The 24,860-nt window shown below is 34.1% G+C and overlaps 2 protein-coding genes across 5 annotated transcripts in view; one reads left to right on the top strand and one right to left on the bottom strand.

Moving 5' to 3' along the window:
• Positions 1–1,014: 1,014 nt before the first annotated feature.
• LOC113495590 (sodium/potassium/calcium exchanger 4-like) lies at positions 1,015–7,470 on the top strand. Its single transcript, XM_026874379.1, has 10 exons — positions 1,015–1,160; positions 1,918–2,041; positions 2,520–2,747; positions 2,975–3,111; positions 3,192–3,362; positions 3,446–3,674; positions 3,758–3,871; positions 3,953–4,180; positions 4,922–5,023; positions 6,269–7,470. The coding sequence occupies exons 2-10, from the start codon at positions 1,957–1,959 to the stop codon at positions 6,598–6,600; spliced, it is 1,626 nt and encodes a 541-aa protein (XP_026730180.1). The 5' UTR covers positions 1,015–1,160; positions 1,918–1,956; the 3' UTR covers positions 6,601–7,470.
• A 914-nt stretch (positions 7,471–8,384) lies between these two features.
• LOC113495591 (calcitonin gene-related peptide type 1 receptor-like) overlaps positions 8,385–24,860 on the bottom strand; it is a 51,377-nt gene continuing 34,901 nt past the window's right edge. For 2 of the 4 annotated variants that reach the window (XM_026874381.1, XM_026874382.1), the window contains exons 7-12: positions 24,120–24,221; positions 19,593–19,711; positions 16,655–16,728; positions 13,376–13,482; positions 11,055–11,162; positions 8,544–9,747 (exon numbers count right to left, since the gene is read on the bottom strand). In XM_026874381.1, coding sequence (XP_026730182.1) covers positions 9,559–9,747; positions 11,055–11,162; positions 13,376–13,482; positions 16,655–16,728; positions 19,593–19,711; positions 24,120–24,221 — 699 coding nt within the window. In that variant the 3' untranslated portion in view covers positions 8,544–9,558. The other 2 variants (XM_026874384.1, XM_026874383.1) reach the window with 2 other exon arrangements.

The raw sequence follows: 24,860 nt of genomic DNA, 5'->3' as shown, positions 1-24,860 counted from the left end.
ATGAGAATCTTAAACAGAATTCGTAAAGTTCTTTTTTTGTCCTAAAGACTTGGGTCTTTACCATCTTTATGATCATTTTATTACCTGTCTTAAACAAAGCCAGGGCTCTTTTCGATTCCGTCATTATCCTACCTATTACCAGCCAAAATAATCCTGATTCTGAACCAAGGAGGCATAACTATAGAGGATGAGCTATTTAATGAAGAATATCCAGAAAAAGTAAAAATTGCAATAAAAAAATGTAGCCTTTAGTATCTCAAAATCATTTATGAAATAATTATTATGACCAAACGTTGCTACAGTATGCTAGCACAATAGATTCGCATGTTTGACTTGATAATTAAATATGAATAAATGAACTAATAAAATATAACGATAAACCAAATGAATGAATCAATGAAAAATAAAAGTGAAATAGTATAACTTATAAGTAAATAAATATAAAAATTATAATTTATTTTTACAACAATTTCCGTAACGAGGATATTTAATTATTTATGTTACACTTACGCCGGTGCTTTCACCATTACCTCATGATTAAGAACTCGTTTGAATCCAAAATTAGCCTCACAATCCCGATAAATACGATTGAGTAAACCCTCATTAAGTAAATAAATATCAATTATATTATTACCAGCGTCGCCTTATATAGATGTATGCGTGTGCTGTACAATCTATGCATTGATTGCAGCATAAGAAAATCCCTCCAGTCTAGATAGAGCATAATCTGTAACCAAGAACTCTATTAAAATAGATTAGAAATCTTAACAGTTTGAAACGTTAACTGAAGCGGATTAAGTTACACTTATAGTACGCACTTGAATTAGCAGATAAGCCGCTACATACCTATCTATAATTAAGGAAAATGTGAGAAACCTATCGGTGAGAGATTGCATTCTTGTACACAAACAATGTGCGTGTATCATTGACGTGCTATATAATAATTGAATTCTACTAATCGCTACAAAGGAGTCTCTTATCAAATAAGATTATCTACTTAAAAACCTCTGGCATTGATATCTTTCTTTCAGTGTCGTGAGATCCTTGGTGACTGCTTAGTGGCAACAGTCGCTCAAATCGTATTATTGCCAATTATTATGGTGTATAAGTTTTGTTAACAATCAGCGTTGCCACTCTGTTTTGTTGAAAGTCGATCTGAAGTGAGTATAGTACATTCGTTTGGCTCGTGTTGGATTTTTTATCACTGTATTAACAAATAATTGTTTAGCTATTTCTCTATAAGCACCTTACATAAACATGGACTAATAAATAGGCTATCGACTGGTGCTCAACAGTAAATATCTACAATGATTGTGTTTTTATCGTGTATATCGGTCGGCATTGCTTGAACCAATTATTGTAAGGCTACAATATTTGCACGTTTTCATTTTCCTGTATAGTGTGTACAAGAGAAAATAACTTGACTGATGAGTGTTTTTGTGTACGTGTGGTTCATTAGTTTTTTTTAAATGAACATAAAAAAAGCTAATAAATTTATGAGCATGTTCTGTTATTTTGAGGATAAGCGATTTTTTTGCATTGGGCAATTGCATAATTTTTTTGAAAATATTTTTGGAATTGCGGTAAAAATTACTTACATAACGATATTGTCTTTAATTAAATTTGAAGCAGCAGAACGAGTTTGTAATCGTTATTAGGTTACCGGCTGGCCACATTCAGAATAACAATAATTACGATACGATGTCTTATCTTAATTTCTATATTAATCAAATTTGTTATGTATCTATTGTGTGTGTTTATTGGGAAAGATAACGGACTATTTATTGGTTATTTTAGTTTTACTTCGCACAATGTGATCTAATTTATACTTTTGATTAATTTGAAGCCTTTAGTTAATTGTTTTCAAGTTGAAAATGTAATCGGTTCTTTGTGTGATTGAGTGAAATTATTTTCTAGTTCCATAAGTTTGGAACGGTCGCAAGAAGAGGGATCATCATGACTCGCGCCAACCTGACCACCGTCCTGTGGGCGCTATTCTTGGCTGCCTGCATCTCACACGCCGCAGCATTCGAGGATTTCAGTGAGTAAAATAACTTGAATAATTCCCACTAAAATCCGGACATTTTCAATCGAAATTTTGGACGTACGAGTGCATTAAAGAAAAACAAATGCATTTTATATACCTCATTATTAGAAGCATTATATGCAAAGCAATTTGTCAGTTAGCTAAGAGAGTTCTTGCTGTGAGTTATGAATTAACCTGATGACAATTGTTCTATTGTGAAGAACGAAGTAGTTCAGTGATCATTTCGCAGTTGTTTCCTATGGGAAAGACGTTCGGGTAAATAATAGTCTATTTAAAACAAAAGTGAGTTTTAATTTGCATACTACGCGTTTCATGAAGTGGAATACAAATATCGATCATACACCTGTCTATATGTTTGTCGAATGTAGTTTTGCGTGATCATCGGCCATAATTACAGCTATTATACCCATGAGCATTTGCTTCCTAATAAAGGGTTACTATAGAACTAAAAAGTGTAATGTTTTCGTTGCAGACGACACAGAGGAGGACCGTTTGGACGTATCTGTTCGACCTGTTAATAGAAATGGCAAAATTGTGTATATGGACGAGGATTTGGTGAGGAAGTTGGATGAAGAGCACAGCACTTGGCACTGGACCCCATGGTTAAGGACAAGACTGGAAATATCCGATGGTGTAGCTCGTGAAATGCAGTGTTTTGCCAGAGACTCGATCGACAGTTTCCCAGATGGATTGTTTGATGGTAATGTAACTAATTATCTTCCTTTCATATTACAAATTAATTACCTGCACTGCTTGTTGTGGTTTTTACGATATGATTTGATTGATAATATAATTGGGTTTTTGTTGTTCGAATGCATAATAATGTGACTGTTAGAAAACTATTTCAAAAGAGTACACCGCTGCAGTGTGAGCTCCGAATAAAATGGAACGACTAGAGAATCACAATGTTTTATTATTTATTTACAGATGAACAACTAAGGCGGGGCGCTTTTATATTGTATGCCATGTTTGGTATTTACGCGTTCACTCTGCTGGCCATTGTTTGTAATGACTATTTCATCCCTTGCGTCGAACTGATTTGCGAAGATTTAAAGATTCCTCAGGTATGGCTCTTTGCTATATATTTACTTGTTTGTTTTTTATCTGAAATAGTTGCATTTCAACATTGTCACATGTATTACAGAATGTCGCAGCCGCTACCTTCATGTCAGTAGCCACATCATGCCCAGAGTTCTTCGTCAACGTCATTTCTACTTTCTTGACCGAGTCCGATATGGGTATTGGTACTATTGTTGGATCAGCTATTTTTAATGCTCTTGGTGTTGCTGCTATCGGATCGCTCGCTGCTATTACGGTATTTATAAATATTATATATAATCTTAAAAAAGTGTGAGTTAAGTGAGGGCAATAAGTGATTTCTCTTGTTTATACTTTCAGCCTATCAAAATAGAATCACGTCCCGTCACTCGAGATGTGGTCATCTACATGATTAATGTCGGTGTTCTCGTGGCTTTTGTATGGGACGGTCAGATCGACTGGTACGAGGCTCTCGTCTTGGGCATCCTCTACATCTTATACTTCATTATTATGTTCAACAGTATGAGAATGTTTGCCTTATACGACAAGTGTGTTGCGAAGTACTTCAAGAAGAACAGATCGCTGGACAGTGCGTATATTCTCTTGTTCTAAGTCTTTACTTTGAGTTTAGATTTTTTTGTTGACGACTTAATTGTGTTTTTCTCATTGCAGTTACAGAAGTTAACGTTGTCGAAGATTCGAAGTCAGTTGAAGACGGTTTTGACAACAAAGGATTTACAGATGTCAGTGTTAGCAGTCCTGAGAAAGTCTCAGTAGTCGAGAAGGGTACGTAGACAAACTGAAAGTACACATAATAACACAGAAGTAAATAGAAAAAAAACTTACCAAATTGTTGTTTGCTTTCAGTTGACGAGGAAGTGAAGAAACCAAAGAAAAGCTTGTTCAGATTTCCCATGGAAAAGTCTTGGGGCTACAGAATCTGGTGGTTATACGTCTGGCCCTTGAAACTTGTACTAGGAATGACTATTCCCAACCCAAATATGTTCAGGAGAATATACCCGTTGTCTTTCATCATGTGTATCGTGTGGATCGGCGCTAACTCTTACATCGTGTCCTGGAGTATGACCGTTATTGGTGAGTAAAGTTATTAATTAACAGTGTTTTTTAAATATAAACCAGTGAACTATCTAAAGAAATCTTTAAGTAGCGTGTTGTGATACATAACCTTTGCCTTGGTTTGATGGCAGTGATAACGGAAAATATTATTCATAAATATTTTTAATCCGACGCGCATTAATGAAAAGTGTTTGCATTTTTCCTGTTCTTCAATGTTCGACGTAACTGTATACAAGTCTCTATATATACTCCAACACATAAGCAATCCTTGGCAAGGTTGTCATTTGACCGAATAAACTCCTTTCGGTCTCGACTGGATTTGATGGTCTCAGAGTGTAATACGCACGGATTTTATTAGGGACCCGACGTATATTTGGGTTAAAAGAAAGCTGAAAATGACCAACGCAAGTTTTGTTCTAAGAGATAAGGCGACATCTTTAATTGAAAGGCTGAAAACAAAACGAGTAACTTGATTACCTTGATATATATTCAAGAAAAGTAAAATGGATTTAAGTAGACTTGTGTATCTATTACCATTTGTATCGTATCTTGGCGTGTTTCGCACGTGTTGAAATAGTCGCGAGAACGTAACATTGAAAACGCGTTAATGACATAATTGTAGAATATCTACAAAAGTATAATTAACCTTGATATCCAACAACGCTAATTATAATCCGCGATCGAATTGTAAATTATTGATAGATGATTACTTCTTGTGATTGCGATAGTAAATCATGAAAAATGTTTTTTTTCCTTTAGGTCACACTTTCTTCATTCCGGAATCGGTGATGGGGATGACTTTCTTGGCCTTCGGAGGATGTTTGCCAGAGGCCTGCTCAGTTTTCATCATGTCGAGACGAGGTACGTTAATACTGGATTGTTCACGCGTAAATTGTGCTAGAACTTAGAATATCTCTAGGTCCCTAATTTTTGTTTTGCGAAACTCCTTTAGCGAATGTGTATGCAAAGCGAATGTTCTTATTATTGTCGTGTATAATATTTTATTGTTATTGGCTTGTTTATGATTTCAACCTTTGTATATTGGCCGTTATTTGTGACTTGGTGTGTTGTTCAAAGTAATGCTTTTATTGCACTTGTGCTGTATAAATGCAACCTTATCTTTACCTGTGAAATATAATGTGACACGATTTTGAAAGTTAGAAGCGCGTATATGATAGAACATTATGTAGCTTCATTGTGCAAAGTTTGTTTTTCTATAGCTTGCTTCTTGCTGTGCAAATATAACATAGTTTTAAATCAGTTGCAATAAATATTGCCCAATAATATTTGCTTATTAAATACCTAGGGCTTAATTTTATCGGTATCAATCTATAGATAAAACATGCATGTAACACTGCTTGTTCAAATTATCCTTTTAATTCTTTTCTTTCAAAGATAATATGTTTATTACCTAACATTAAAACCCTACCTATACGCAATTTAAATAAAGATAATTGTCTTATATATTACATATTCAGAAAAGTTTATTTCCTTGATGATTATTTATAGAACACTTTTATCGTATTTTAGATAAGTTTATTAAACCTTAATACGGCTTGGTTTTAGACTATATCAGCTTATGCTGTCAATAAAATTAATGGGTTACTGATTAGCATACTTAAAATTTCAATAAAGGTTGAATAGCAAATTGTATTCAATGGACACTTTATAACAAACCTTATTGTTTACGATTTTGTTTCTTTCAGTTGGTAATTGGCGAAATAGGTTTGAATAGATTGCCAATCTTAATCAGTCTGAAAGAATTGGTTTACGGCCTACTTAACATGAATACGATCCTTTTCCTCCTATCATATTGCAATCGAAAGCCCTATTTTAGTCACTCAATACTGCGGCTGCGTACAAAATGCCACGATATACTTAATAATGATTTACTTATGCCAAATTGCGAACTTTGCGCTGCGTTTATTTCATGTTTTCTTCGATTTTAAATAATTCACATTTGAATTTGGAGTTTATAACAAATATAAATTGCCCAAAACAATCGGATAGATATTATCTTGTATTAATTTCTTGACGTTTAATCTTAATGATAAAATAATAGCTTTAATGATTAGTTCCTTTATAGATTTGTATTAATTGTTTCAGGCGAAGGCGGAATTGGTGTTTCGAACGCTTTGGGCGCCAACTCCTTGGCGATATTGTTCGCGTTGGGCTTGCCTTGGTTGATCAAAACCCTGTCGCTGGTGGTGTCAGGGGCTGATGACACAGCCGTCCTGATCAACTCAGCTGGCATAGACTTCGTTGTCGGCTCCCTCCTTGTTGCCGTGGCTTGCTTGTGGATCACCTTGTTCATCGGAAAATTCACCCTGAGGAGAAGTCTCGGTGCTGTCCTCATAGTACTCTACGCCATCTTCATCACCTTCGCGATCCTTGTCGAAATGGGGATCATTCTGGACAGGGGCATTGCTGAATGTTGAATAATCTTTACGCTATATAAACGGAGTAAGTTTGTTGATATAACCATCACAAGAGGTTTTTATTTCTCTTTGACTTAGGATATGCTCACTAGGATCACCTTAGATCGCATTGCCACTAGAGGAACACAACATTGTGTCAAATTTAAATAAAGATGGCAGCGTCATTAGATTATTTGTTGTCATCTCATTGGATAATTATAAATATCGCAAATGAGTGGAAATAATGGTGTACGAAGCTCTGTTGTTTTTTACTCTTAAAGTATTTGCTGTAGCAAGTTGTAATTAAATTAATGTTATGACTAGTGCTGATCAGAGTGGTCCTTTACGAAGATCGCTGGGTGACACGACGTAGTGGGTTAACAAGATTGAACAAGACCCACATGAGTCGAGCCTGAGTTCTTTATTAAGAAATTTTACTTTGAAAAGTGATGATAAAAGTGAGTTAGGATCTGATTATACGTTACCGACTTGGCTGTTGTAAGTTTATTGTGACCGTACCATTGTTACACGCACACTTGTGATATTTGCCTACTTTGTATGCATGCCAGCTCATCAGTTCTATACATACCTACCTACAATATTTTTTTCTAGTACTGTTGTTAAGAAATCTGTTAGGATCGAGCGTTTTTGTTTCGCAACAGATTTCTATGGATTCCTACCTCGAACAAGATATTGTTATAAGTACTTTATTTTTGCAACTTGATGTACATAAACTAATGCATTATAGATGATAAGTAGATAAGTAGAAATTATAAAAATATGTTTTATTTATTGTTTTTAGTGAGAAATGCAACTTCAATACATTTTATGGTTAGATATTGGAGTTGTAAAACATTTTGGTATTAAAAATTCTCAATTACTCAAGGAAAATTTGTTTTCATGTAACATCGATTTGTACATCCCCGTCTTAATGGAATATTTATTTTCTATTCATATCTATGTTGACGTTATTCATTTTTTTCATATCAAAAGATCATTGCGATAAAATGATATTTTTCAATAATTTGCGTCAATGTAATCTATAAATGCGTGGACAGAGAACATGACGCGACAGATTGAGTAGATTTAGATCACAATCCTTGTTGAACACGTGTGTTATTTTACTGTCAATAGTGTCAATCATCAGAGTATGATGCCTGAGGCTAAGGGCTCACTTAGACGTGCATCATATATATTACATAGGTACACGACCTGCTTGGCTGTACAACTTGCTTACATTGTCTTAATAGGCCCTAAGGAAGGGAAATCTATAACTGCCGTCTTCTAATGAGTACTAAAAACAAATCATAAAGGTCCGTAGTGTCCGTGAGGTTTTAGACTAAGTCACTGGGCATACAAGTGGTCGATACGTAGACAGAAAATTGATTGTATCTAATAGATATCCACAGATTAACAATAAGCGCGGCTTAACCTTTGTCATCATTAATCCCTTTATCGACATTCATCCACATGAACAAAAAAACATTCGAATGCTTTGATATATCTACCGATTCCTTAGAGGAGCCGTTAAGATGACATAAATCGTTTAAATATCTACCAAATCACATTTATTCTTGATAAGGGAAATGTGATTTCCGTATATAAGCGATTAGCAATCACGTTTCTGAGGCTTATCACAACGACACGTTCGAGTGATTTGATCAGCGTTGACAGGTGTTACATTGAGTCTAGCGTCTAGTCTCATTCTGTAGGACCGAAGTACACCTGTCAACGGAATCCAAGTTACGGCTGTCAAAGAAATTGATGTCACCGCTGTCAACGCGATCGAGAAAAAAACAATTGACTGCTTTTTAGTAATGAGTTTTGAGTATATTTGAATTAAACATGGTCATATAATTACATATCACTTATATAATAAGACTTAAATAACTAAGGTATACATTATCGTTATGCAATATGATCTCTCGTATTAACTAGACTTTCACCCCCGGTGACACCTGAAACATATGAAATAATCATTCAAACAACAAACTAATACTCACTAAATATATGTTCTAATTATTAAATATCTAAGTTAGTGAATGGGCGTTATACACAAAGCTTGACAGTTGAATCACTCGACATGAACATCTTTAATGTCTTATCAATAAGGTTGATAATTGATTGACTAGCATGGTTGCAAGCTTGTCCACGAATTTTAGGGCTGTTTAATTTGGACCGAGAAAAACAATATTAAATAAGAAGTTTTAATTAAATTTCGGTAAAAATACTATGATAAGACATTAAAATTACTACGGCCAGATATGATCACAATTAGCTTTGCTTACCGATAAATTTGATTGATTAAAGCGTTAGCCATCTTAATTCGAATTTAGTGATAAATTAGCATTGTTTACTCATGTGCTGGCTGAATAACGACGTTTCGTTTTTTTCCGCGATGATTATTTTACATTGTTGTTGTTGTTATAACTAAATGTCATGGTGAGGTAAACAATTGGTAGTGATATCGATAATAAAACAAATAATTTAGAAAATACACGTGATATCGATCATGTAATTTTGAGGGCTTGGATTCGAACCTTGCAAATGAATGCAACAGAAAATAACTGGTCATTTCGTGAAATACCGAATTAGCAATTGGAAAACAAAAATTGAAAATTTTCTTTTGCTTGATTTTTGCAAAATACGTAACACCGCCAATGTTTTTCGCAATATATTTACAAATGGAGTAAACAATTATTATTTACATAATTATGTCTTAAATACACTATAGTCACGTGCGGATTGTACATCATATGAGGCCGTGTGGATCGATCAATTTATTTCGCGGTTATATCACTCAACACAATGGTTAATGCAAACATAACAATATGTACTAGTTAGTATGCGACTGATCTATGAAATGCGTTGTTGAACACTCAGCTCTTTTTCCCATAAAACCTTACTTTTCAATTGCCTCGGCCGCTTACTGCCCATTTACAAGTATATTGGATGTTGCTTATTAATGTTATTTCAATCTTAAGATATTTCATGAGAATAGAACTTAAAGCTAATGAAATAAGTAAGAAAAACCGACCCAGTTAAGGGGTAAGTGTTACCAGTCATAGGAATGCCCTCGTTAACTCTCCGGAATCGTGTTATGTAGGTCTTTGTGGCTACCATGACGTCGTGGTTGGTGAAGCAAAATAGTATCGCCACACATACACCCTAAAACAACGTTACAATTGTGAAAGACAAACAGGGAACAGACAATGTTAGAATATGATAAAAAAACTTCAAATATCAGTCGGCGCCTTTGAGATCATCAAGTAACATAAATTGTGACAACAGCGTTGATAGAAATGGCTTAGAAGTACGCCGATGTCAGGTCAAATTCACGGAAATGTTATTGTCATACATTGACGTTTTTTATTGACGTTGTTTTTCCTATTGACGCATGTTAACTGTTGAAATGATATTTGGTTAGAATAACAGTATGTTTGAGCGATTCGTTATCATTAGAATCTGGACTAACTGTCAGATTTGGTTAGATTGATACAGACTCAGATGGCGGATACACAATACTGATCAAATATTTTAATAAATGATAAATGCCGCAAAACTTTATACTTTAAAGGGTGGTTCCCATGGTTACCACATTTATTATATTTTATTTTTATGTAACCTTTGTTGTGACCCATTTATTTTACTCAAGTCTCTTTCACAGGGAACAAAAGAGTTATAAAAGTTTTGCGCTCTAGAAAATCGTAAACTTCTTTTATATGTGAATAAGTTATGAATGTAGCATGGAATAACAAGCACTTTGTGTAATAAAAAAGTTTGTAATCAGCATCTTCAGTTCATTATTAAAATAATATATTTTTTCACGTCATTTTAAACTGTGATCACTAAATTACCATATCTAGTCACGAAAATAGTAGTAAAATTAAGTAGCAATCTTTACTCAAAGAAACATAATTGCTAAATAATGGGATAAAGTCGAAACCAAACACAATAGTGAGGTACTTAACATTTTTTTTTACGTCAACTTAAAAATAGATTGTTTATTGTGTCTGAGTGCCTAATATTTGAGTGGAATTAGAAATACTTATCAAACTTTAATTTAGCAAAAAAAGAACACAAATTAAAATCCGTAATTAATTTGTCATCTAGAACAAACAAGTAACGCTATGTGATTACATGTTTCAATACTTTTATTGAGTCTTGATAAATACCCATGAGGAAACGAAAATTTTGTCACGTTATTAATAGGCGGTGGGGAAATGAGAAGAATAGATGAGACTGCGTCTGTAATCAGACCTCTTGATGATGGATATAGATCACAAATTTGCTAGACGATGCTCTTCCTTTGCTATAAGACTTTTGCTTATGCGGAAGTTAGACGGTATAGTCGACTGCGCGTTGTTGTGTCTTGATCTCAAAACAGAAAATCAAAAACAAAACAGTTTGGTTTCAGAGCTCATAAAAAAGGTTTCATAATATAAGAATTAATAACGAACTTCTATATGTATTACCTGTAAGCTAGTCAGAAGAGCCGATGCAATCTGGTAACTCTTTTCCCACGGCGAGTCAGGCAATGGTCGAAGCGGCAGTAATATGAAATGCAGTCCGAACAGAGGGATCTGTGTACAAATAAAAATATTAAAATATGTTATATGCGATTTTTTGGTAGGGGAATTCTCATGGACACAAAGTTTATCTGGAAGTGGATGGTGGCAGACTTTTGCTGACTCTCTTTTTCACATTTGCCATAGTATTACTTTGAGTCGTGGCGGTAGGTGACCTGAATCTTCATGATAGGTAAAACGCGTTTGGTTGTTAGGTGGCGTACGATCAGAGTAATACACCCCTTAAAGTAATAGTTAGGAAAACGGGAGCAGGATGGTGCTCTACGTCGTACAGTAATTTTAACAATTTACTAGGACCCCAGCGTCTCTGGCAACGATCTTTATAACAAAAAGGATTTTTGCCATTTCACAAAAGAGACGGCGCCCAAGCAGGTTATGTGTGGTGTCATTTCCCTAACAATAACAGTTTTGCTTTAGAGTCTCATATTATTCAATTTAAATCACAAGGTAACAGATAAAACAAATCCGTTTTGGAACTGTAATTACTTCAGTAGCAGAAAATCATAAGACCATTCAGAAGAGCCAAATTTCCGTATTATAACCAAACAATGAGGCCTCTAAAAGTTTACGAAGCTCTTGGTTGCACATATTTAATTGAAACGGATATTTAATAAATGAAATTGACAACTTGTACTTTCATAATTTTCTATTGTTAAGATTCGAAGAAGCAGAAAATATTTTGAAACTTGTTTACTAGTTACTTAACGAATAACCCTTTGCTGTAAAGTTATTTGAATACGGAATCTATTCGTGTAATAATAATTTCGGACTGTAAATGTTCTACTACTGGTAAAATGCCTCGAATACGGAAAGAACGAGCAATATTTTTTGTTAACTCACGCATTTGCATTACTAGATAACAATTTGGTAATCTCATAACTTCTTTAATTCTTATAAATTAATAATGTGAAATTTGAGCAACAAGAGTCTTCGCGATATTTTATTTAATATTTAGAGACAAAAAACCTGAATCTTTTTTTCCTAGAATCATATAAATCACATATTTTTGCTCTTTAGGCCTACATTGCTAGCGAATTCATCGTAAGTACAGATCAAGAAATTCTTATAAGACATGGCTGACAAATCGTGTGCTCATGAGAAATTTGCTTATTCAATCGAGTTTGGTTTCGATCCAAAGTTATCTAGGCGTCAAAGTGAATAAGACTTCTCATAAAATGGTAATGTATGCTAAAGGATAGCAGTTGAACCCGCAAGTAGGTTCTCTATTCCCATTTGGAACCTAGATATTCTTTCTTATCTGAAATAAAGTTTCGAAAGTACAGTTACGAATAGGTACACAGTTCACAGAAATTATGATTTCGCTTCGGAAAAGAATTCAGTTCGCATTCGCAAAGATTTTCGCTTATAGCAACATGCAGTGTTGCAAATAGATAATGTACTATTAAATAATCAAACGCCTGTCATTTAGGTGTGTTTTGGTAAATAAGCAAGAGCCAATTTAAACAGCAGGCGCTTCATGAGTATAAGCGAAGGTATCTCCCAAATTGCTCATATTGCTGAATATAAATTGGCCTCACTTACATAATTATTTGCTTATTTGGGATAAAGGTGACTGCAGTACGTAAGTTATTCATGAATTACAAATAGGTCCTAATCTAATCGCTCTCTTACACTCGCGGAGGAAAGGAAAATTCTAACGTTATTTACAGGATTTGCTTCTTATTTGTGGCTTTCAGAGGAGTACAAAGTAATGCTTGTTTAAGGATATTTCTTATCCGGGAACAGAAAAAAATCTTTACATCGTGGTGTTTTCTCTGTGCGAGGAGAGATAATTAAAATTAATGACTAGAAAATATTTGTCGAGGGTCGCTTAGCGAGTTCAGTAAGTACTTAATCACTTGGATGGTTAATAAATTTAGACCTGTTACTGTTATTAGCTTAATCTAACTGAAATTAGGTTAATTTATTTGTTTTATTAAATTCTCAAGACGGCTATTGTTTTAAAATGATGTCATATCAACAACAAAGGAGCCTTTGAGCACTGCGGCTTAGTAATCAAAGAGAAAAACGCGGTAATCATGACAATTTGTTATTCACCCGAACAAAGAGTTTCCTTTTATTTCCGCAGCCATAACAATAACAACAGATTTGCAGGGGTTCTGAAAAGTATCGTTATAGGAATAGCGGGTTACCATGTCTAACGCCCTCGAGTTTTATGTTAAATACACGGTATAAAGTTCACTTACCAATATCAGTGCGGCTCGCGCGGCCTTCCGAGCTGCTACGGACGCATGTTGATTCGGGGCCGGGTGGAGCTTGGTCAGCAGAACTCGCACGACGTTCACCAGGAACACTGCCAACATGACATGAACTATTCAATAATATAATATTTAAAGAACAATCTATGTGGATAGCTCTTGGGCTTGGTTACATCTCCGATACAATACAAATGAAAAGAAGAAAACACGGGAGTACTGTTTAATAATTAATTTAACTTGTGCCCATTGAACTAACTTTCTCCATAAACGAGCAAGCAAATTGTGATCAGCTGTCTAATTATGTATGCTAATTTCGAGTCTTTCAAGAGATGTTAATTTCCAACCACGTGCTATTAAAATACTTCCAGGAATCGTATCAAGTTGTAGATTTGAATTGAAATATCGAGGAAGGTGAATGTACTGTTATGCAGGAACGAAACCTCCTACAACGAACGTAGGTGTTTTTGTCATCTCTCAACGATTTGCAGAGAGGTTGTCGTATCAGTTGTCATTTATGTAGGACCTAATTTAAGAATTCCAGTTCCATTTTTTAATAACCCTGTCGTGTCGGGTGGCTTTTAACAGCGAGGTTTCCTTATAAATAATTGCTTTTTTAAAGTGTTCTGAACATATTAGCTGTCATAATTCTTGACAAGTAGTGTTCCATCTTGGTAGGTATGTGACAATTTTATTAATTAATTTAAAGATTATTATTATACCCGAATTACAAGGCCAAGTTTCTAATGGACTGTTCAAGGAAAAAGATCAAAGAGCTGAATTTCATTATTTTATACTAAACTAAGGGAGAGGAAACATTGTTTAATGTCTCAAAATAACTTATTAAAAGCAGCAGGTTAAATGAAAATATTAATTTAATTCTAAAACAATGGAATTTGAAAATTATTTTAAGGCTTTTATATTAACCGTTCCACTATCAACGGAGACCGGGTGTGGTCTCTGTAAGTTCCACAGGCTTTTTTCAACGTACTTATTATGCATGTCTTGTTACGTTGTTCATTAAAGAAGTGCAGGCTGAAGTCTCCAAGTTAATAAAAACACTCGAATCTATGAAAATAACAGGTTAAGACCACGTACCATATGTTAAGTAATTATAAATGACATTTCCAGACATTTGAGCGTTAGTTAATTTCATTGACGTTACGTTTGTAAAAAACGTAACTTGGTTAGTAAATCGGTAATACATAATATACAAAACATTATGAAAACGCCTAAGGCGTCTTGTGGCATTTACAGTAGATATTGGCCTTAGTCATTGGCAGATTCATACTCCGCAAACTGAGAGAAGGCACGTAAGGGTCGGTAGAGTGTCATGTTTCAAGGTTTTTAGTGAGCACGAGGGTTCTTGGCCGTAATTGTAGGTCCCTTAACCACGATTGTAGGTGTCGGACTATCTAAATTATAGATTCCAAATGTCCCTTTAGGTACATTCCCGATGGTCTCAAAATGCGAGATAATATGTAACTTGAGATTTGGTGGCAATTTATAATTGGTTATCAGAGGCAGGTGGTTTTAATTGTTATACGCGATTAACATTCAATGTTTACTTGAATAAGCTTAGTTCAAAGGCATGAAGGGTGCCATTACAGCGTTTACAGAAATACAATATCTTTTCTCAGTATGCAAATTGTTTTAGTCGAAGCTATTTTTACTCAAAGTACGTAACACTCACCCATCCATACAATATTCTCTCTTTACGAAAATTCGTGTACATTAATTGATATTAAGAAAAACGGGGCCATTTGAAAGGCAACGTAATGGCTTTCGGTTTGCTTCCAAGCGGCAATGAGTTTGTTCTAAGGTATTTTTATCAAGTTGAATGTTCGTATATTTAAATTCAAGCAATAACAAAGTCTAGCTTTGTATTTATATGCTCTAATATGCTTTTAGTAGATACATAAAGAGCAGACTCATACTAATTTAAACTGTTTACTAGCATTTAGAAGCTAATGGAGCAGGGAGTGTGTATTGGAAAATGGCGTGATTCATTTAGGCTTTAGTAATGGCCTGATTGTAATGTAGTCTAGTCTAAAAGAGTGCGTAAATTAGTATAAAAATAGATTTTATTATGTAAAGTCTGGTGATTGTCGTAAGATATTTTTATGCCGGCTGACTGGCAATAGGGAAGTGACAAAAAAGCTGAATTGTCCATTAGAAAAATTTGTTAATAAGATGTTGGTAACACGTATAGATGTGGAGGCTAATAATGCCACGTGTCGGTACTTAAATGATGAATGAAACATGTCTGATAAGTGAAATCACACGACATTAAAAGCTGTAAATCTTCATTCCTTGATTAATATCCAAAATAAATAAATATATTTTGTAAATCTATCTATTGTATACCTAAGAATCATACTAATTCTGTACGTGTGATTTTGAACACACAACTTTTTTTATTCGCCCTTAAATATTGATCACAAAACTGAATACCGTTAAACTGATTTAGTAGACTACGTAGTAAGTAATTGAAACTACCTTAAATAGCCAATAAAAGGTAAATTTACTTAAAATCGATTGAAAAATAACCTCTACTGCAGTTGATACAAAGCTCAAAATAATAAAACCAATATTCATCTCTATTAAAGTAATAACCATTAAAGGCAGTGTCGTATATTTACAAGGACACATCTTTTTATGTGAGCTGAGATTACATTATTTTTAGCGCTTAAGTCTTATCTTAAATGCTGTTAGTTTAGGCTAGGTTGGTTAGTAAAATGGAATGGGGATTGGTGTTTTCTCGAAGCAACTCTCGCATTATACATGGAGTTTTGCGTTTGGAAATTAAACACGATTAAATCTGGTCTGCTGATGTCCGTACTGTACACGAAGGAAAGCCCAAAAAAGGAAAATATTTTGTTTAATTATTCACATTTCAGTTACAGAAAACGAAAGGAAAAAAATGTAAAAAAGCAATTTACAAGTAATTGCTCCTTCGGGGATTATTCAAACCGGCAGCTCTAAGGTTCACTTGAAACAAAACTTTAATCTCCCGACTAACCTTAAACTTAGGCCTCGTTAATAACACTGTATTAATTATAATTATGGTAAAAGCCAGTGTTCCTTACACTACAAAGCCACCCGACCTTTCGGTTCACTTATTATATCCAACAGGTGATATTGTACCGCTAATTTCAACAATTAAGTACACGCAATTATGTTGGAAGTAATTTCGCGACGCTTTCCCGTAGAAATTAGAATGCCTGAGTTCTTGTTATACTTATATTCTATTGTTTATATTGTACTTACCAAACGAAGTCAATAAGGAGATGCCGACCGGAATGATGATGATCCAAAATGTGTCACTTTGATCCATCCAACATCTAAAACAAAATAGGAATAGCTTCTCAAAGAGTCAAATATCAGGAGGCTTGTTAAAATTTCCATGGTCAATTACAACGCGTTCCCGTTAAAATGTTTCAAGGGCTGATATCTTTGTGGAAACGAGACACTGCTTGTGTGGTTTAGTGTGCGGTCTCGCTTTCACACAAGAGCTAGTAAACTCTCCAGACCCAAATAAATGATGACCAGTGAGAATTTTTTGATTGCACGGACAGCCGAGTACTTGAGGTAACCACGCCGAACCCACTGCGCGCGACGTGTCGTGGTTTCGATCCCAGAAAAGATCCTCGAAAAGCATTTGTGTGATTCACGAATTTGTTCTGAGTCTGAGTGTCGTTGTGTACGTGATTTGTATGTTTATGAAAACTCGCCAACACAAGAATTAAATTCTTTACTCTGGGAGTCATTTTCATAAATTACGATGGAATCTCTAATTTTTGTTGGTGGAGACAGTGGTAAAGAATTCTCCCAAGAAAAAAGGAGTGGATTGTAATAGCAAATTTTTAACTCAAGTTCTCTTTTTCTTTACTATTCCAAAAAAAGAAATACATAACACTGTTAAGACCTTCAAAACAAAATAGGGTAGCGGAGAGCAGGTGGTCGGCTCGAGTGAAATACTAAACCACCCTATAGCGGTCGCAATTTGTTTTTGTAAAGGGTGATGATCCGTGGTTATACTACGTGTAAACCAAACGGAATTCCAAGGATAAAATATTGTAATTCAGATGATTTGTGTCGGAATACGCTTTCGAAGACAGCTGCTAGTTTGACCTCATAACTTTTTTAGGGGAGACTTAGTTTCAAGTTTATCTTGGGATTGATAGCCGTATTTGGGGTGAACATTTTGCCAAGTGACGGTAGAGAGACATTTTTTTAAAATATTATTTTACGTCTACACAATTCTTACATACATTCTATATGTATATCTAAGTCACATAAAAACACTTAATTGTAGACTTCCAAGCACCAGGCTAATATAAAAAGTAAGAGCTCTTGTTTAACGATCTCCGAAGGCAGTGTAATAGTGATAACCGGACTAGTATTGCGTCCATAAACTATAAAGATATTTTTTACTTAGTTTATTTTCAGCCGGCCAGCTGTATAACACCTAGTAAATTAAAATAGTCGATAAAAGAGGTTTCAATAACATCGGTGGATGTTCTTTTGTTATTTTTCTGTGTTTAGTTGTTTTTTTGCTGTGCGTGATGTCTTTTTACTGATTTTGTAGTGTTCAAATAAATTTTGTTAGGTTAGACTTTGAAAATTCGAAGAAGACTATAGCTATTAACATTTTTATAAAATTCAACATGTTCAAAGTATTCTAAGTAGTTTTCTATATTCTTATTAAGCTATGTATTAGGTACCAGCTTGGTTGGTGAATATTTTACATCAAGATCATGTGAAGTTAAAGTTACTACGTCGCAAACAAAAATGAAAAACACTATCAACATATATTTATTTTGATTTGTCTCAGAAAAGCAACGTTTTAAAAGCTCCGAATACCGTTCTTATTTTATTCTTTACATTGGCGTTTTTATCTCCACTAATATACTTCGACGTACATTTTAAAGTGGTGAAATCAATACCACTTATTTTAACGCTTACTAAAATATTTTGCTAGTGATCGATCGATAACTGTAACAAAAATAAATGTACGTTCTCGAAATATTTCTATTTATCGAAGAGATGCGAACACAATTTTAAACATTCTATTTCGATTCAATAACTCTAAACTGCTTGAAGTTCGAACTAAAAATACAACGGAAATAGATCTTAGTGTGGAACTCCTGGGCTATTTTTGGAAATGGAAAATGCAGGCAGGCATATAAAAAATAAATTGTACCATTGTAGAAACACGAGTTGAATCGAAATTTAAATTTATATGAGCTTACCTCTCTTTTGAAGTATGCTTTGAACGAGTACACGTTTATAATTGACTTCATAGGGTTTTAATTCAGCCAGTTTATTTATTTAATCACCTATATTTTTGAGAGTTATCTCAGTTCTTTATTATCTCATATGTGTTAATAGACGGTTTTTTATATTATAAATGCGTTTGTTCGCCGTTGGTCGTGTATTCAGGTTCACAGGTTTTTAAAATACTTTTGCAAAGGCCTTGTCATTCGCTTTGCTAAAAAGCAAGCAAATTACAGTCGCATGAGCATATCAAGTAGACACATAAAAAAAACAATTATTTGTGTTTTTTTGTCATAATTTCTTTTGGTAATTAGGAAAATATTTTATAGCGTGGTTTAGTGTGCGATCGATATTTAGTTATCGATATTTAGAAGGGAGATATTGGATTTTCCATGGGGTTAGTTATTACCAACTTAGAAAATATTAGATGATTTATAATAGCTCATTAATAAGTAATTATATATTTGAGGAAATAAGCTGAGCTGTCTGTCAAGCACAATTTCGTCGGAGTGGGATTAAGTCTGTATTATAACAACAGACGCGACCTTCACGAGCTAAGTTTAATTGATTTATGTAATTTAGTTAAAAATCCCTTTAGATTTGTTAACTTCCCTTCCTGTAGAGATTTTATGTCAGATGCTTTAAATGATGAATTACTCGTCAGATATTACAAGCCCGTTTCACGAAGCATTGGGGTAAAAAACCGGGGTCTGAAGATTGATCTTTAAAAATTATTTTGTGACAAGAATTTAATGAAGGAGGCTTGACATTGTCATATATTGCGGAGTTGGAAAACAAAAGACGGTGTTTGCTATATTTTCCATACTAAAATAGATTGTAAGCATACTGTTTTGACAGAATACATTAAAAAACAAATGAAGACGCAAGTATAAAATGGTTGAGTATGAATGAATGTATGGGTGCTTACCGTTCTGTAGCTCCAGGTGTATAGTAGCGAAGGGTTGCGTAAATTGCTATGATGACGAGAGAAAGCCCCCAGCCGAGAGCCACGAACCAGCGCATCGCCACCTCATCCTTCACGAAAACCTGTTTCAAATAATACAACTATTTAAATGATACTTTTTGGTTTTGTTTACACTGTTATACATGATCATAAAGACAAAGAAACGAGAAAGAGTATTCTTCAGAAAAATACACGGTATTTAACTGTAGGAAAGTCAATAAAGTTGTAAATCATAAATAGCGTGTTAAAATCAAACTCATTTAATCATATCGACCTCTTATAGTTTCGGATATAGGCCGTCAGAAAAGTTTGCATTACGCCTAGCACTACATACGTACTACCTACATTCATAATTTCGTCGTATCGTACTTCGTATATTTAATATACGAATTTTATAGTTAGTAAATTAACAGAGATCGTAGACTAAGAGCGGATTTCATTTGAAGTTAAAGTAATCTCTATTCTCGCGTCTAATTGAGTTCAGTGCACCCATTTGTGATTTGCATTTCAGTTTTTCCAATTTAGTTTAGGCAAAAAATAAAGAGCATATGAATAGAATACAATATTTAATTAAATACCGCAATACTACTCCATGTTTCATCAAAACTTTTATTTTTCTGGCAGAAACATTGGCGTTTCATAATATAAAATCAATATTCAAATTGTGAAACAATCGAATTAGAACTGTTGACATTTTCGCTTTGACATTTATCAAGTTTTATTCTCGAGGGTTACTTAGTTCCCGATGCGCGCTTTAAAATTTACTTCCTGAAATCCTTCATAATTTTGCGATTTTAATACGGTTATCTTGTGAAAATAGTAGAACCGGTGCATGGAGCCCACACAAATCCTATGAAATCGTATGGAACAATGGACAAACCACACGTTTCGGGTGTAGATCCACAGAGCTTTGTGTTTTCCTTATATTTGCGACCGGATAGCCGACAATCGGAACGTGTGAAAGTGACGAAAAACATGGAATTTTTGCGTGAATAAAATATGCTCCCAAAAATCTATGTACGTATCAAACATGTAGTGTGTATCTGTGCAGGAGATATGATCATATGATACTGAATTTTCGACGTGACGTTTTCTTAAATCATGATTTTTGTCACGCCCCAGTCATGGATCATATTGTCAGATTGAATTTGACAAAATTGCTTTAACTCTAGTGTGGTACGTGATGCTACCCTTGTATTAAATCGAGAATGTTATATTTGATTACAGTATGTTAGTAGCAGGTAATAGTTTTGTTTAACAATCTCATGTAAATGTATAGAATAATGATTGTGTGTACATGTGATTGTAATGAAATGTATATATAGGACGAAGAATGAAATGTGAATATATTTTAAATCAATTCCCTAACAAACTCAAATGAAAACAACATTTGATCTGGTCCTCAAATCAGGTGTTTTCCTACTTAATGTTTTTCTTTTGTTTCATTACCAAAAAAAATTTGATTGCACGGATAGCCGAGTGGTTGAAGTCAGTGCTTGCTCTGAGTCTGGGTGTCTTTGTGGATGTGAATCGTATGTTTGTGAAAACGCCCGCGACACAATAATTAAATTCCTTAGAGTGGGAGTCATTTAAAAAAAAAGTTGCCCGATAAAAAAATATTTTAAATATTTCAACTGCGTAGTTCCCCAAAACATAGGTTAGTATAGTTTAGGAAATACCATCAAAATGCAAATGTATCTAAGAAAAAAAACCTTTTTCTCTGATGTTCGAAAACGTAAAGGAAGCAATAAATATTATTATTATACAGACCTACATAATATAAAAAAGAATCCACTGAAAATAGTGTTGTTTGCAAAAAATAATGTTCTTTCATCTATTGACCTTGAGACACCATTGTTAGGTAACATGGGAGAGGCTTGTTACGGTAAACGTGGGTTGGATGTATTAATTGATAGAATTTAGTTCGATCGCTCTTTGTAAACCTTATCTGTGTACCGTACAAGTACTTATATTGAATGTGGCACGAAGAGCTATTTTAGTATCATTTAAATCAAGATCCTTTGTAGAACTTCGAATTTGGTTTTGAGTGTTTAACTTTCTTTTATTAATATTTTCAACCTCTCTGTAAAAGACATAGATTATTTTACGACAGCAAACAAAGGTTTGACTGCACGGATATCCGAGAGATTGAGGTAAAACCGTGATTGAAAGTGATTTTAATGATCGTGAAACAAATTTCAAAATATCTTAAAGGGAGAAACGCTTAATAGGGATGATGACTGGGTATAAAAAGAAAAAAAACTCATTAGTCCCTCAGTTAGATAATTGAAAAGTATGAGACACGTATTTTTTCCTTTTCCAGAAAAACTAGAATTGACAAAGATTAACTGCTTTAAAGTTTAATAGAGGGTGCTTGTGACGTAACGATAGAGTAAAATTTATATTCAATCGTGACGTCACGCGTAAGTTTCATTCATTGTAATTTGGTCAATTTATGTTTGCGGGACAAATTAAGAAATACGTATGCATTATTATACAAAAATTGTCATCACCCCTACAAAAAAAAAATTAACTTTATTGTTTGTAAAACTTTCTCAACCTATTCTTTAACACTGTAGCCACCATGTAGATACATTCTTTAACACTAAACCATGTAGAGACATATATTTGACAATGTAAGACGTTTTCTCGAGTCTCGTATTAAATGCGACCAACCCAAATACACGATGGTATTATATAGCCCATGTTTGCTGAGACCCATGAGTATTGCTCCGTACGTGACTATTTCACGGTAAAACTTTGAAATTTAGTTTGCATCAGTCTGTTTACCGAATAGGATATTAAATGGAAATTTCTATGCGACTCAAAGTTATTAGCTAAACATTTTAGAAAACCAATAATAGTTGATAGTCGCGTTAGGTGTAGGTTATTACACTGAGTTAAGTGTGGCTGTGCAAAAATATTGTGCAATTAATGTATAAAAAGATCTAAGAAGTTTTCCATTCTGTCGAGAAATTTCAAAAGTATTCATTTTCAAGTTTTAATTATTGATATTTTTATAACCATTTCTGGCATCTGCATTAGTGAATCTCCAAAATGGTTCGATACTTTATATAGATGCACTTGTATTGGATATAAAATCTTTAGGACTGGGGATCAACTTCTGACGAAATTATTATAAGCATAATGTAATTTGGAAAGGGTGACTGAAACCGACATTTTCTGGCAGCCTTCTAAATAAATTACTTTTGAAAACAGACTTAGTTTTAATCACACACTAAAGAATTGAGTTGTCCTAGACATGATTAAAAACCGTCGAAACACATCGGAATGACCCTCTTGAAGTGACTTAGTAAGCTTAGAGAAAAATAACATATCTACTGGTCCAAAAAAAAAACATATCAGGTTGCAGACGTGTTGCGTACGACGGGTCGTATACCCTAACCTTTTGATTATTTTCGTCGGACATGAAATCTATACTAATATATACTGTTGAAGAGTTTGTTTGTTTGAACGCGCTAATCTCAAGAACTACCAGTTCGAATTGAAAAATTCTTTTTGTGTTGAATAGACCATTTTACAAGGAAGACTACAGGCTATATAACATCACGCTGCGACTAATAGGAGCGAATATGCAATTTCCAATGTTCAAAAATTCATAACTTATATCTTCTAGCCGCGTGGACGAAGTCGCCGGCAACGGCTAGTTATCTATAAAATTGCTCTTATTATTGCTGACTCGTTTTAGCTTATGATGCGAAATTATTTCAAACATGGACACAGATATGGGATCATGTGATCCAATCAACAGGATAATGCTATTGGGCATTTCCAGTTATTTGGAGTGGTTTGGATAGTAATAAATAAATGTATACTAGGTTGGTGCTTAGTAGCGATCTAATACATACGTTTTGTTTTTAGTGAATGCCTGGTTTTATAGGTACTGTTATAAGTTTATGTGTAGGTACGCAATTCACAAAAATATTTTTATATGGAAATTTATTTATTGTTGTTTTTGTCCCGGTGGTTTTTATAACAGGTATAAATGTGGTTATGACATACTTACAAAATATACCCTTTAACGAGATATCTATAATTTAAAATAACAACCCTCTTTACCCTTTGAAGTAAGTTCCAGTGTTTGAAAACACATTGACGTCACTTACTTTCGGCGAAATTTATTTTTGGCTATTTAAATACCTTTGACAAGTAATTACAAGATTTTTTGGTAGAATAGTTAGCTAGGCGATTACTTCAGGCTGCTCTCTATGTTGCGCTAAGTACTAAGGACTAGATAATATTTTTTTAAGAACAAAAAAAAACGTACAGCCGACCTCAAATAAAAACTAGTGTGCCAAACTTTGTGATTTTTAACAGGACCAAATGAAAGCTATATAAAAGAAAATTTAATGTGACAAATACATAAAAGTACAGACGAATTGAAACCACCTCTTTTTTGAAGTCATTTAAAAAGAAAAGAAAAAAAAAACTATTAATAAACCAAATGAATGTATTTGTATTTTTACGTACCACGACCAGTGCTATGTGCAGATGCAATCCCTCGCAGAACATCCATAGGTAACTGGTCAGCATGAAGTAGTTGGTCACAACGTGAAGGACTTGACACCATTCCTGGGCAAAAAGAAAGCTATATGAAATCAAAATGAAAAGATTTTATTTCAAGTAAACCGTTTTCCAGGCACTTTAAAACGTTACAATGTTGACTCTAGTTGCGCGGTTCTAAAGTGTTATTCTTATGGAGAAGAACTGGCAAGAAACTCGATAAGTTAGGTACTCTTTTTAAATATAAGTGTAGGTATATACAATACATTTTATGCAATATTATTTTTTATGCAAGAACAGCGTAAAAATATTGACATATTGATAGGACAGTCTTTGTCTAGTGAAACTTCTTGAGGACGGTGTAATATGAAATATTTATTTTCTTTATAAACGTAACTGTATTTTTTTTAAGGAATTTAATCATTTTTACACCCGGGTTTTCAAAAACATTCAAGTCACATGCGCAAAGACATCCACACTCAGAACAAACATTCGTGGATCGGAAAAGTACTTGTCCTTCGCGCTCAGTGGGTTTCTCGTGGTTACCTCAACTACTCGGCTAACCGTACAGTCATATTAAACAGTTATATTAAACATCCCACTATATGAGAGTCTTTGCTATGAAGTGGGACTACTTATTACGGTATTTTACTATATTAACCAACGATATAAATAACTTCGTGAAAGTTCTCTCCGTGTTTGCATGCC

Source organism: Trichoplusia ni, chromosome 7 (assembly GCF_003590095.1).
Source record: "Trichoplusia ni isolate ovarian cell line Hi5 chromosome 7, tn1, whole genome shotgun sequence".
NCBI classification, from domain to species: Eukaryota; Metazoa; Arthropoda; class Insecta; order Lepidoptera; family Noctuidae; genus Trichoplusia; species Trichoplusia ni.
The sequence above is the reverse complement of the archived record's forward strand: the minus strand, read 5'-3'. Positions and strand labels throughout refer to the sequence as shown.